The 14489-nt window shown below is 39.2% G+C and overlaps 2 protein-coding genes across 8 annotated transcripts; one reads left to right on the top strand and one right to left on the bottom strand.

Moving 5' to 3' along the window:
- Positions 1–294: 294 nt before the first annotated feature.
- THNSL1 (threonine synthase like 1) lies at positions 295–6172 on the bottom strand. Of its 7 annotated transcripts, none has more exons than XM_085538747.1 (3): positions 5908–6172; positions 3534–3638; positions 295–3051 (listed from the first exon to the last, which is right to left on the bottom strand). In XM_085538747.1, the coding sequence occupies exon 3, from the start codon at positions 3000–3002 to the stop codon at positions 798–800; it is 2205 nt and encodes a 734-aa protein (XP_085394873.1). In that variant the 5' UTR covers positions 3003–3051; positions 3534–3638; positions 5908–6172; the 3' UTR covers positions 295–797. The 7 variants fall into 7 exon arrangements, with proteins under 7 accessions (XP_085394873.1, XP_085394871.1, XP_015708750.2 ...); XM_085538745.1 differs by having other exon boundaries at positions 3538–3638; XM_015853264.3 differs by having other exon boundaries at positions 295–3048; positions 3538–3638.
- A 50-nt stretch (positions 6173–6222) lies between these two features.
- Positions 6223–12812, top strand: ENKUR (enkurin, TRPC channel interacting protein). Its single transcript, XM_015853267.3, has 5 exons — positions 6223–6366; positions 6583–6728; positions 9442–9668; positions 10413–10559; positions 12414–12812. Exons 1-5 carry the CDS (start codon positions 6299–6301, stop codon positions 12585–12587), a joined length of 762 nt encoding a protein of 253 aa, XP_015708753.1. The 5' UTR covers positions 6223–6298; the 3' UTR covers positions 12588–12812.
- The last annotated feature ends 1677 nt before the right edge of the window (positions 12813–14489 follow it).

Raw genomic sequence — 14489 nt, 5'->3', positions numbered from 1 at the left:
AAGAAGACTGATGCTAATACCAGTCAATAGCATTAAAGAAGTATTCTAACACTGAAAAGTTAAACTAGGAAAGATCTAGGAAAGACAACTGGCACACTGGAAGATGAACTGTATCTCAAAAGTTTTAAGTATTAAAGAAAGGATTCCACCTTACACAGAAAAATACCAGGAAGGAAAAAAAAGATGTCTGAAAAACAAAACAATCTGATGTTTTGCATAAACACTGGCCTCACAATATATAAACAGAACATCATACAAGAAAGTAGCATACCACAAAATTGCACTGCTCAAGGATTAACAGAATACATATACTTTAATCTTTATAGAGAAATCACACTTCACTAGTAATATTTGAGCATCATCTCTATTTTACTGTGTTTTGGTGTTGTAAGTGAAGTGAGTTAAACTGTAACTAATCACCCCCTGGTCAGGTGATGACATCATTCTTGCAACAAAACTAGAGCCATTAGCTTCAGCAAGTTCAGACTTCATTACCTCCCTCCTCCAGAGAAGAATGCTTCAGCTTGTGAAGGAGAACGCTCTGTCAAGGAAAGTCTGCACTGGTAATGTCCCAAGATACATGGCCCGTAAGCATACTCCATGTTTCCAGTCTCTCCATTCAGAACCATTCAGTGCTACTAGAAATGCATTACTTAATACTGCTGAAAACCTGACAATTGAGTATACAACTGCAGGTGTTATGCCGTGAACTGGACACAGGCGAGATAAATCATGATTTTATTAAAACATGCAGTTTGTTAAGGTACTAATGACACAGTACACATCTGACCGGTTGCTCAGAGAACTTTCATAAAATGATTTTGAATTAAGGTTTCTATACAAGACATCAACATACTTAGATCAGCAGCGCAGACCCGGTGACCCTCATTCTCATTCTTTTTCAGTGTCTCTAATAGGCCCCAGTGGACTGGAGGCAGAGGGCTGTAAGAACTCAGCAAGTGAAGCTGACTTAATGGGTTTTGTTTTATTTCTGTAATCCTCAAGGCCCTCAAGATAGCAGGTGCAAACTTAGAATAATGAGCTGTAGATGAAATAATAATTGGACAAGTTCTATCTTGTAATCGATCGGCGACTACTTTAGCAACAGCTGTGTGTGTATCCAGAATATATCCTGTAGTGCTGTAGACAGAGTGAATGACAGCAAGGCAGTCCTCCTCAGAGCACCACCCAGCCACCAAATCCTGCTGAAGCTTTTCAAGTAAGTCTTCCCGCAGCTGAAAGTGGCCCTGATTTTCCAGCTGGTTATATAACTGTGTCACCAGCTGTCCATCACCATCAGCAATCAGGTGCAAGTATCGCTCAAGATTGGAGGACTTCAAAATATCTACCGCTGGTGAAAAAGTTGGAACTAATTTTCTTCCCCTCAAATCATAAAGACCTGTTCTTATAAAGTCTGTCAAAACATTGTTTTCGTTGGAAGCACAAATGCATTTTCTAATAGGGATTCCCATCATTTTAGCATACAAGGCAGCTAATATGTTGCCAAAGTTCCCTGTAGGAATGCAAATATCTACAGGGTCTCCAAATGTAATAATACCTTGATGAACAAGGTCGAGGTATGCAGAGGCATGATAAACTACCTGAGGAAGCAGTCGTGCCCAGTTTATGGAGTTTGCTGCTGCTAAAGCAGTGCCATACTCTACCGTAAGATAGCCAGTATAATCAGAGTTGGTAAAGATTTTCTTCATAGCGGTCTGGCAAAAATCAAAATCGGATCTGACACCCACTGACCAGGCGTTCTCTTTCTGACAACCAATCATCTGTGATTTCTGAATTGGGCTTACTCCATCCTCGGGAAAAAAACTCAGCACAGCAATTCTCTGTTTGTCAGTGTCATGGAGACGACTGAAGCCATCCAGGACAGCGCTCCCCGTGTCACCAGAAGTAGCCACCAGAACCAAGTAATTGCAGCTCCTGGGAATGCAGTATGCAAATATATGTGGCATCATCTGTAATGCAAAATCTTTAAATGAAGCTGTTGGTCCGTGAAATAACTCAAGGAGAAACTGATTGCCTGTCAAATGCCTAACTGGGGCAATTTTAGAACAAGTGAAGTTTTCTCCGTATGCGGTTCCAATCATTTCTCTCAGTTTAGAAGCAGGAATATCAGCAGGATGGATGCATCTCTCGAGTATCACCTGGGCTCTTTCAGCATAAGTTGCTTCTACCAGCGTTTGCCATTCTTCAGCAGTCAACTCTGGAAGTCCTCTCTCTGGGACAAAGAGTCCTCCATCCGAGGCTAAGCCTTCAATAACAACATCGCTGAAATACTTGTGAGAGTTTTTTTGTGTACTCCTAGTTGAAACGTAAGTATCCACTTCTGAGTTTTGGTATCTCTTCACAGCATCAAGCACCTTTTCTGCTACAACTTCTGTTGCCATATTGCCCGCACAAAGAACACGAACATCATACCACCTCCTGTAGAACTGCTTCCTAAAGTGAAGTATGTCCTTGAGAGAAGCAGCAGGACCCTGGCCCACAATGCGATCCACTTTTATTGACTTCAGCCGGCTCATAATGACCGTGGTGGGCACATCAAGATACACAACTATTCCATTTCTTTTCACATGCTGCATGCCAGCAGTGTGCATTGGATTGGACCCAGTAAGGGAAATGACACTTCCAGATGCTGAAAACTTCAGAAGGGCTTTTCCTTCCTCCTCTAAAAATTGCTCATTACCAACATCCTGCAGTTTTTCTGACACACTCATATTCCAGGTTGTTTCAAGGACATCATCATCTATATCTATGACAGGGCAATTTAGTTTCTGACCTACTATTCTCCCAACTGTTGTTTTCCCAGCACCCGGAGGTCCCATCAGGATAATATTTTTATTTCCAATAAGAGAATGGCTCGAGAACCACGACTTTGATATCCGTTCAAATGTTACCAGCCTTGAAAACATCAGTTTTAAACACATTTTAGAAAGTCTGGTTTGGGTTACCAGTCTCAGAGATCGATACTGAACAATGTGGAACATCTTCTTCCGCTGTTTTATTTTCAAGCCACCTTGTCAGCCCACTTAACTGCTTCAAAAAGAAAAGAAACACCCATTAGTTCTTCAATAAACATCTTTTAAAAAAGACCCTAAGGGATATAAAATTGAGAACAACAACAATTAAAACACAAATCTAGTTATGACTTTGACAGTGATAAGAGGTACGTAGTTTTCAAGATAAGATCACTCATTCCACTCTACTACATAGATCCAGCTCAGTTTCACCAACAAACCCAACTGCCAACAGTCCTTGCCCTCAGGTTAAATAAAGATACCCAGGCCTAACACTATTTTTTGCATATAATATTGTTAATCAGATTTAAAATTCGATTATTATTTTAACCTAATAGCCTTACTTAAAAGTACAAATTCATAAACAATGAAGGTTGACTAAACTACCTCTGTGTAATTACAGTGTTGAAGTCTGTATGTTCCCAATTCCAAGACACCTTTAATTTCTTTTTTTTTTCTTCTTTTTTTTTTCCCTAAAAAAAAACCAAATGCAATACCCACTTACACACAACAAAAACTCACAGTACTGTGCAACAGCAAGGATGGAAGAGTTGCACCCAGATCTCTTCTGATGGAATGACCGAGCAAGCGATTTGTGAAGAGCTCCTACAATGGAATTGTATTGGATGTAGTTCGTGTAAAGCAAGAGAAAGACAACATCATGGAAACAGTCCACTCCCAAAAGTAAATTCAAGATTCAGGAGGAAAAAAGCATTCTCAACGCAGATTAAACAGGACGCCCTCAATGTGTTTCTTGTTTGCATAGAGGAATTACTGCCAACACAACTGGAGTTGCAAACCATGATTTGTTTGTTATGTTTAAGGCCACAGGGTAAAGGACTCTCAGAATCTCAATAAAGGAGGAAAGCTAGGGGAGAAAATCAACACTAATTTGTACAGAAAATCCCAACAGAGTCATTTTTCATTTTAGATAGGCAAACACTTCGTTATTATTATTTCTTCACTGCTCATGTCTGAAAACACTTGAAGAAAAACAACACAGAATTGTCCTTAGGAAATTAATATAACTTCAGATGCAAAAATTCAACTATGTGATCGCTCACCAACTCTTTAAATTAAAATATATATACATACATATATGTAAAATCAGCATTTGTTTTAGATTTACTTTAGCTATTACAGCATGCAGGACAGCTGGGTGGGTGCAACACACTGCAACAGTATTTGTTGGTTTTGTCGGCTTTCTTTCCTGCCCTGCTTTCCTTACCAAACTATTTCTGTGTGTTTGAAATCAAAGCCTTTCCAATTATTCAGATCTTTCCCTTTGCTTACTTCTGTATAGAGATAAGTTTGCAAACAAGTGCCCTAAATATCATCATGGTTCAGCGTCTGTAGCCTGTACAGTGACATGATAAGCACGCTTTAACTACAAGGTATAAATCTGAGTAAAGATGGGCACTTCACACTGCACAGTTTTTTCTAATCCTTGTAAAGCATAAGAGAATGTGTGGGTGCAACAAAGTTTTTTGTAACAGCTATTTAAAAGGAAAAAAAATATATCTGTGAAGAGTATTTGTAATATTCAGTGCCATTATAAAGCTGTTCTGTAATGGTAATGCACTGAAGTGAATATACACATGCAAAGCTAACAGGGCCAGAAAGTGATACTTAAGCTCCCAAACATGAGTATGTTCAAGATATTAAAAAAATAAGTAAAAATTAAAGTAATTGAGACAATATTTTAGTGATTTTATTGAGCATAACTTCAAACCTTGTTTAGGAACAAAGGGCATATAAATCATGCCAAGCAAAGTGTCCTGTCTACACCTCTAGTTGTACCACAGAAGCATTTTGAGGCGCAGTCACTTAGTACACTATACAGCTGCAGGATGGAACATCTGGACTGCTTTATGAATCTAGGACACGGGAACACAAAAGCCCCAAAAATTAGTGCTGTAGGCAAGGAAGGAACTAGATACAGACCTCTCTGATTACATACTTGCCATATTTGCATAACGTTACAAGTAGTCTGTGAGATTGCTTGAAATCAAGTCAGTAAATCCGATGCAAGAATGCGCATGTTATTTTATTCAGCTGCTCAGTTGCAATTTCACCCAACCTTGCACCAATATGATGTATATATGGTAAAAAGAAGCTTGCAATTACTGAACTGCTCTTTTAAAATCATTTTTATTCCAGTGGCAAAACTTTACTGTGAAAACTGTGTGAATTAAGACTTCATGTCTAGCAGAGTTTCCCAGTCTAGTGAGAGCACCAAACCAACCACCTTTAGCTACAGCTACCTGTGCCAAAAGGCTTTGGGGGTGAGAGGGTGTTGTACTGAAGCAGAGCTTATGCCTTTACCTCCAATGAAATCAAGTTCTGACAATACAAGTCAACCCTCCACTTGGAGGGCCAAAGGCCTCTATGTATCACTTGCAGATGTACACAATTTTAGCAACCATTAATGATGATGGGAGTTATAGAGAAAACTGGCTGCAGATACCAGCGTAGACACAAAGCGTGGTTAAAATCCAGAGACCAAACAAGCCAGCGGTGGTTTGTAGCTGTTGGAGAACTCAAGGTAAGTCAAGACAAATAACCATCAGACTTCAGAGCTTCCAATACACAAGAAAAACCTCCCCTTTGCCTTTCCTCAGAACTTTTGTGAAGGGAATAAAATAAATCTTAAAGTAAGCCAACTTCAACCTTCCCATGATCACCCCACAGCCCAGAATGTGAGATGGTACTTAACAAAGCAGGCACCCATGTGAAATCTGTCTGCACCTCGTTTCCACACAAGCATTAAAGGAAGGTGAGGAAGCCTCCCAGTCACCAAGTGAAAGAGCCCGGTCACAGCAGCAGATGAGCAACCACAGCAATCACAACTGGTGCAGGGGAACGGATCACTTACAAGCTCTACGAGCAGCTGCAGCACTGCCAGAACCGTACAGTGAAGGAAGCAGGGAAGGAACAGGGGACAGATCTGAGCTGCCACGGGAGCTCCCATGTGCTAATCCAGAACATCAGCGGGCACTCAAAGCTCTTTAGGAGCCTCGCTCATCTGCAGGGAAGAGGTCGAGCTCATTTCCGTAAGATCTGTAAAACAGAACAAACACAACAAAGGAAACCCCGACCCAATGTCGGCTCGGATCCCAGCACAGCCGTCACCGCGTACCGCGCAGGGGCGGAACAGACGCGATGTGGCCCAGCCCCTCGTGGCGCTGTTGCCCAGTAACGCGTTTTCATGGTGACGGCGGCCACAACAACAGCGGGCGGCAGCTTGAGACGGGAACGGGAGGAGGATGGCGGCACAGGAGAGCGTGTATAACCTCTTGCCACGGCTGGAGGAGAAGCCCGTCAAACCCCCGAGGTACGTGGGGATGTAAAGCACCACTTGTTGGTGCTGTGGTTCCGGTAGGGCCCTAAAGCCTGAGGGTGTGGGCTGTCAGCGTGAGGCGGCACTGAAGTGTAGCAGGGAGGTGATGGGATGATGGCTTTGGGAAGACATAAAATGAAATAGTGCACTCTTTTGTTGTGCCTTTTTCTGACCTTTAAGTTCTCCACGTCTATTTTTTTAACATCAAAGGTACATATCAACGTTTCGGCCGTCTGTGAAGCTCGAAATAGGGCAAAGTAAAGCGCAGTGGAAAACTATGGGGCCAGCAAAAGTTGCAGTGCCATCTCCAAAGGATTTCCTGAAGAAACACTCCAAGGGACCCACGTTACCAGCAAGTAAGTGTGTGTCACTGGTCACATGAACTGCAGGGCGTTCATTCTCAGCTGCAGCCATTTAAGGATGGAAGATGTGTTGACAGCGTGATGTGCCCTCCTGGTAGCTCAATTTGCAGTTCCATAATTTAGAAATAGAACTACCCTGTCTTCAGGCACAAGTCATAATTCTGGGCGTTAGAAGTTCTGGGTGTAAGAAACTGAACACATGTTCAGCTTCACAGGCTGCCCAGGGAGGTGATGGAGTCTCCTTCTCTGGAGATATTCAAGACCCGCCTGGACGCCGACCTGTGTGACATGGTGTAGGGAGCCTGCTTTGGCAGGGGGTTGGACTCGATGATCTCTAGAGTCCCTTCCAACCCCTACAATTCTGTGATTCTGTGATTCATGGCCCATTCTGCAATGCTGCAGTGACTTCAGTACTGCTGGAATTGTAAGTACGTTGCTGTCAGAATTTGTAATTGAATTATAAAGTTTTAGCTTGAAATGGTTTTTAGCCTGGAAAAGAAGAAGAAAAAAACAAAAAAACAAGCAAACAAACAAAAAGCAGAAGAGCTTAAAGTACCATACTAAAAAAATGCCATCTAAGAGGACTTGTGGGTCAGCACCAAAACATGTAAGGTACATGCGAATGACTTTAGCTTTGAAAATATAGGCTATGACAGGAGCCTTTGGAGGTTCAGTTCCTTATCAGAACACTGAGGTAGGTTTTGGTCTCTGAAGTCCTGTCGGTATCCCAGGTGGGTTTTACAAAAGATCATTTCATTTTCAGGAAAGCTGAACAACATTCAGTATGCTGGAATGTAATGCTTCATGGCATCTGATCGTTAGTGCTTTCAAGCTCAAGAACTTGTTAAATTGCTGCACTCATGTTTTAGATGAGCATAAGAAAGAATGCTGGTTCACCAATAACTTGGAGCAGTCTGTAATGTTCCTTTTAAGTAATTTTATTAAAAGTACTTTTAAGTATTGCAAAATTTCTGTTAACTACTACAAACTGGCTCTGTTTGGGCACTCAGCACTCTGCTCTATTTTTGTCATAGGAGCAACCTAGAATATTTTTATTTCAAATTGCTAATTCAGAACTTCATTAAAAACACCTACTGGTGTGTTTGCATTTAGAGCTGACATACTGTAGCCCTAGAATGACTATGATGCATCATAGCTACCATTCAGAGCAGTGATCTCATTGCTGTGATTAGTTGCTAACAGATCTTAAGAACAAACTACATCATTAACTCAGAAAACTCTTATGCTTCTGTTGGAGTTTCATACCTACCTCAGAAAACTTACATTGCTTAACAACCTCTGTTTAATGCATGGCACTTTCATCACCTGGAACTTAAACATTTATCATCTGTCTGTGTGGCATTATGGCTTTTATTTTTAATGATTCCTGTGTCATCTCAAAAATTGGGTTTGATCTCCCTAGTTAAAAAGCAGATTGCAAAAAGCAGAAAGATCGAATTATTTTTTCTCCTGAACTCTAGGATAATGTCACTCTTAGAGAGTTTGGTTACTCAGTAAGCAATTCCTTTAAAACAGTATGTTTCCTAATTGGCATCTGGTTGTATTACTGGTTTCTGGCATTCATTTTAACCAAACTATGTTATTGGCCACAGAAGAAGTGGGGGCTGCTAAAACACTGTGTGTGCACCAGTGTTACGCAGGTAAGGATGAGCAGGTGCTCACTGAGGAGCCTCAGAGATCCTTTTTCCAAAGTGATGTCCTTAGAGAAACAGATTTAAGCCTGTGTTCTACAGTACTAAATTATGGCAAGCTTTCAAAACAAACTCAGAAAGGCATTGGTTCATGGGGTCAGCATCAGGAAGCCAGCTGTTGTAGGAATGTACTCTTACATATTAATGATTCTAAGTTGGAGTTCTGTCTGTTGGGAAAAATGGTGGGGAATGAGCTGTCTTTCATCACTCAACTGAACTCACAGTACTCCAGAGACTACCAACTTTGTGTTGGTGTGTTGGAGGGATTACACCAAAAAGGAAGAGTTCCTGCATTCTTTGGAGAAAGGATGGTAAGAAGCAATATTACAGAAGAGCAGGAGCCAGGCAGCTCCTTAAGGAAGGCCAGAAATTAAGAGTGACCTAAAAATGACCTCACCAACAGAAAGTTGGTAGCAGGCCCAGCTCAGCAGAAGCTTGAAAGCAGAGCAGGACAGTGATGAAAATGAGCCTTGCCAGTAGCCCTGTGATCATCAGGCAAGGCAGGGCAGCAGGCCAGGTCTGTCCACTGATTCCACACAGCACTTCTGGAGGAGTCTGAGGGCAGGCACACCTGAGAGCTCAATGAGACAGGGGCTGACAGCCCAGGGCTGGGCTGAAGTGTGGTGCACTAAATGATGCTGGTCAGGACTAGCAGGGCCTACTGTGTGTGCTCAGAGACCTGACAGTGAGCACCTCTGGTAAAAGTGGTTTCCATTACATTTTAAGTAAGTCCTGTTGAGTGGCATATTATATGGAAAACTTATCTACAAAACAACACAGGATTTCCTAAGATACATAAGCTTCAGTTATTCCCAACAAGCATATTAGTTTTCATTATAGTACTTTCCCAGTTTACAGTACAATCCCAGTCAATCCTTTCAGTGTAGTTACAGCTGCTTTCTACTTCTATGCAATTTTGTGCATCATTTTTCTCTTTTTAAACTGCAATGATCTATAAGGTTATTGCCGAGAATATTTACATGCTCAATTCACAGGAAAAAAAGAACAGGAGAGTAAGAAACTGCCTGAATTATCAGTGCCACGGAGGACAGATCGCCCAGTTATGGGACTTCAGAGTAAAAAGAATTTTATAAAAGCAAACGCAGTTGCTGCTATCAAAGGATTGCCTAAAAAGCCTCAACATATTTATGTTGATAGAAGACAGGGAGACAAATACTTGCTTGAACCTTCAGGACTTGTTCCAAAGTATACTAAAAAAAAGGTAAGTTGTATTAAATTATAGTGAAAGTACTGGTAGTGATGATGGTAGTTATTTTAGATTCTCTATTTCATTCTCCTATTAAATGTTTAAAATATTTATTTTTTTTAGATGTTTTGATACCACTGCTGCTTGTGGTAGGCCTATGAAATTGATCAAGCAGAAATCACTGGCAGTAGAGTACTGCCTTGCCTTTGCTCTGTATTCCCTTGCTTATGCTCTCAGCTAAAATTTGGCAGAATGTTGCTGCTAAACAATAACAGATGTGTTGTGAGTTGCATTGGGAGCTCACGGAGTATCTAGTAGGGACACACAGAGCCCGTTTCTCCAGCTTCTGCTCACGCAACAGTCTTTCCAAGGTGCTGGCGGAGATAGGGTCTATTGAGCAAAGTGGGGTGATGACACCGTAGTCAACAGCCCTGCTAACTTTCTAAAAGGTATTTAAAATGAAGTGTGGTATTAACAGTTTAGAGTTTAATGAAGGAACTCATTATCAGTATGGTAAGTACATAGGTAAGGGTGGTGGGAGTGAGAATGTGAGACATAGGATATAAATTGTTTATATGTTTTCATCAGACTACAAGGAGGATTACGTTTCTTACTCCCAAGAACATGGTGATTTAAGATTCTGTTCTTCAGTGGCACAAAATTCCTTTTCAAACTGTCTAAATGTGTTGTACTATATGTGACGGGTATGTATTTGTTTTCTTAAAAGCACATTAAGACACTTTTTCCTTACCCTTGTAGGATTATGGTACTACACCAAAATACGTAATCCAGAGGAGTGAAGAAAAGAGGAAAGCTAAGGAAGAATATGAAAACAAAGTTTTGGAGCATCTGAAGAAAAAAGCCATGAAACAGCTATCTGATGAAGAAAGGGCAAATCTTCTGCAGGTGCATATTTTGATATAGTGTAATCAGTAGTATGTGCATAAGATTAATAAGGCAAAGTAAGTCCATATAAACGATAAAACTGTATTAGATTTTTAAGCAAAGCAAATTAGTGCCTACTTTTTCACTAGATGGAGCTATAGAACAGTTGTAAATGAAGCTGAAGGGAGCTGATCTATCCAGTTTTCAATTCAGTTAGATTCGTACCCTCGTTAATGACTTGGAACTTCAGCAGTGCTTCAGAGAAATGCAAAAAGTGACACATGGTGATCTGGAGACAGAACTGACTCTCTACTTATGAGTCATAAAATATATATTTTACATATATGTGCATATATGTATTATATATTATAGCAGGATTTTTTTCTGATGTAAAATATCATTGTTACACTTATTGGTAGTTTCTGTCTTCATCATGGGCTAGAACATAAGGTCATGCTCTGAATGTGTCAAAAACAGAATAGCACTAAACTGCCATGTATTTGTAGAAGTCTGACTGGAAAATTCTATTTGTCAAACTGTCTAGGATAGCGCCTTTCAGAAAGTTTCTAGTGAGCGAGTCTTTCTAAAATGAAATAATACCATAAAAAGAAGTAGAGAAATAGAAAAGAAGAGAAAAAGCAGAAAGAAACGTTTTAAAAATTATGTCCAGATCTTGAACCGGTATTTGTCATTATTACTTTTTAGCCAAACTTCCTATGCAAATTAAGCTTATATGACTGATATCTTTTTTTAGCCTGTCCATCTGAAGCAAATGAGTAGATTGATGGATGTCCAACTCACTGACAGAGATTAACTGATTAATTAGCAAAATCCAAACAACAATTTTCAAAGCTAGGAGTAAGAGAAGAGTAAGAGAAAGAAGCTTCTAAATGTAGCTTCATTAAGGCAATAATCAAGTTAGCCAATATGGTAGAAAAGAGGAACAATAATAGTGGAGAAGAAGGACATGAATTTGGAAATCAGTTTGCCATGAAATCAGTCTATCTGTTGAAATGGTTTTTAGCTGGGAGGGTCTCTGTTACTGGAAATGATGCTGCTGGTGGAGTAAACTGAGTGAAATTTTCATGGAATTTGGGCTTGAGTTTCAAGTATTGCTGTTCTTGTGATTTCTTAAGGTCAGTTATGTAGAGGTATCCGCAGTAGCCAGGCTGCTGTTTATGGTGGGTGGTTTCTGTAGTGAAGTTTGTAAAATAATTCCTGTTGCCTTTTTGAAAAAAGAGACAACTGAGTGATGAGTTTTGAGGCAGTTTTTATGAATGCTGATGGTTCCTCAGTAAGCACCCCAGAATTAGGTACAATTGAACAGTCAGCACTAACTGCCTGTAGAGTGGCAGTGTAGGAAGTGTCTTACGTAGAACACGAAAGAGTCAATCTTTTAACTTGGCACAGTTTTCCTTGAAGATGCTGAGGATTGGAAATGAAATGTAGCGTTCTTTGAGTTACTGATAGGCTGCGGAGTTGACTGTTGATTACTGTTAGTCACACTGATACACTTCCTTCAGTGTAGTGTTTTTGTAGCTCCTCCTCCATTCACTCATTTTACTATTGCTTGGTACTTGCCTCTTAAAGACTAAATTTTTCTCCCCAAAGCACAAAGGTTTTTTGAAAACCATTCTTCATGTTACATCAAAATGAATCCAAATTATTTTTGTTGCTGCTGCCTTGACTTTTACACTTTAAATTAATTTTGTTTAGTTAAGATTATTAAACTTCACCCATGTATTTATGTTATTTTAACATTGTAGCAGCACTTAATCAAAGGCAATTTTACCAAAAATAAAGCAATTTATGTGCATATCATTTTTAATGAATTACATTTTTCTCATGTGTTTCCTTTTCTTGTAATGGCACTAGGGGCTGAAGAAGAAATGGGAGGAAGTGTATCACAAATTTCAGTGCCTTTCAGTAGAAATAGACACTGTACCCAAGAAGCTGAATAAAGAAAAGCTGGAATCACAGATGAAGCAACTGGAGCATGACATAGCTGTAATTGAGAAGCACAAAGTTATCTACATTGCAAATGAGTAAGGACTGTTTTTCAGACATTGCCTCTTTCCTCATTTTCTCTTTCTCTACCCTTGTTCTTCCAAGAAAAAACAAACAAAAACCCAAAGCTCAAAAGAAGTTGAAGTTATTCAGAAGGAAATATCCAAGCAATAGAAGTATGCAGCTACTTAGTTATTTGTAACAACTTCTCTAATTCTTAAGTGTACAACTAATATTTTTTCAAATAAAATTCTTAATATAACCATATGCAAACGTTAATTTAATCTATTATTTTTTTTTTAGTTTTTATTAACGACTAAAATGCTTATAAACATCAGGCATAAAAAATACTGTTCTGTATGTTCAGAACACTTCTTTCCTCACACAGCCCAAATTAAGTGGAATAATTGACTGCTGAAGACACCTTGGTAAATATCCAGAGTGTGATGGCTTCTCGTCTGACTATTAAAGAGCTGTTACATTTTACTTAAATGCTTGAATAATTATATTTCTAAACATATTAGTTTGGTTTTTGCCATATTACTGTATTAAATCTACAACTACAGTAGAAAAATGTGCTTTGATTGCTATTATATGCATAACACTAGAATCAAGATAATATACAAGCATCTGAGTCATGACTAGACAGAAATGAGGCAGAATGGCATAGTGCACTGCATCTATTTCCATGAAAAGGAAAAAAGCTTTTCTTTCCTACTGGTTAACCTGTGCTTCCAAACACAGCTTTTTCTATATTACATCAAATATTTCCACCAGCAGCTGTTGTGAGATCCTTATAAGAGACATCAGCACCAGACGAAGTCAAGAATTCCAATTGATCTTCTAAAAGCCAAATTTTAAACCTGTCTGGAAAGAGCTTTGAAGACTTAATGGCGATTCTAGGTTATATTTCTTGTGTATCTTAAGCTTGTCCATGACATACGCTAGGGAAGCTTGAAAGACAGATGTCTATTTTGTAGTTTCTAGCATATAGGAAAGCAATAATGTTTATTTTTGAAAGGTATAAAAGATCTGGAATAAAACTGTGTTTTCGTAACTATGAATTTCATTTACTATTTACTCGTGATTTATACAGTATAGTTAAGAGCACCACTATAATCACTTAATAACATGCCACATTATCTGCTAATGAAGTACAAGATGCCTTTCTTAAGAAATGCTGTATAACCAAACATGACTTAGTTTTGACTTCAAAATGGCGTGCATTCCCACTACCTCGCTCTCAGTTTCAGGTAGGCCATCTGATTGAATTAGGCTGAAGATCTGGGTCTGGGTTTTTTTTTATCATCAGTGTTATCTTATAATGCAAAGTTGGTGTTTGCATGTCCCGAAAGTGAGGAAAAGCAAGTCAGTGTGCAGACCTGAGAGAAGAATTTCTACTGCTAAGGGAAATAATGTTCTTCAGTTAAAAAACATTTTTAACTGTCTTCTTAGTTTAAAATAAAATAAAACAAAAAACCAAGTATGTAGAAACACATCATTTCACACATTTCTTAACATTTCAACATAACATTACGATGCCTTTTGTTACTCTGTTTTTGTTTACAGTTCAAATAGTTTTCTTCAGCAGAAGTTTCAAACCTCCTTCATCTTTGCTTTGTGGCATCCTTATAGCCACTCAAGCTGCTGGAGGTTTATTCTGAGCAGCTAAGCAATGTGTAACTTAATGTAACTAAGATACTGTGTGAATTAAGAATGCAGTTCAAACACTGCTGCAAGTGAGAACCTTTCTACTAACTGTGACCAGTTCGCACATGAGTGAAAAAGAAACAAACTCAAGATTGTTTGGATGCTTTCATACAAAAAAACCTGAGTTTTGAACAATTTGGATTGTTGTGTTTGTTTCTTCATTCTACTGTTATTTTTTCTATGTGGTCTTTCTAAATTTCCAGGTGGAAATAATTTCATAATTCCTGGGGATGA

This window comes from Coturnix japonica, chromosome 2 (assembly GCF_054131305.1).
Source record: "Coturnix japonica strain WE chromosome 2, WE-NBRP24, whole genome shotgun sequence".
NCBI lineage: Eukaryota > Metazoa > Chordata > Aves > Galliformes > Phasianidae > Coturnix > Coturnix japonica.
The sequence above is the reverse complement of the archived record's forward strand: the minus strand, read 5'-3'. Positions and strand labels throughout refer to the sequence as shown.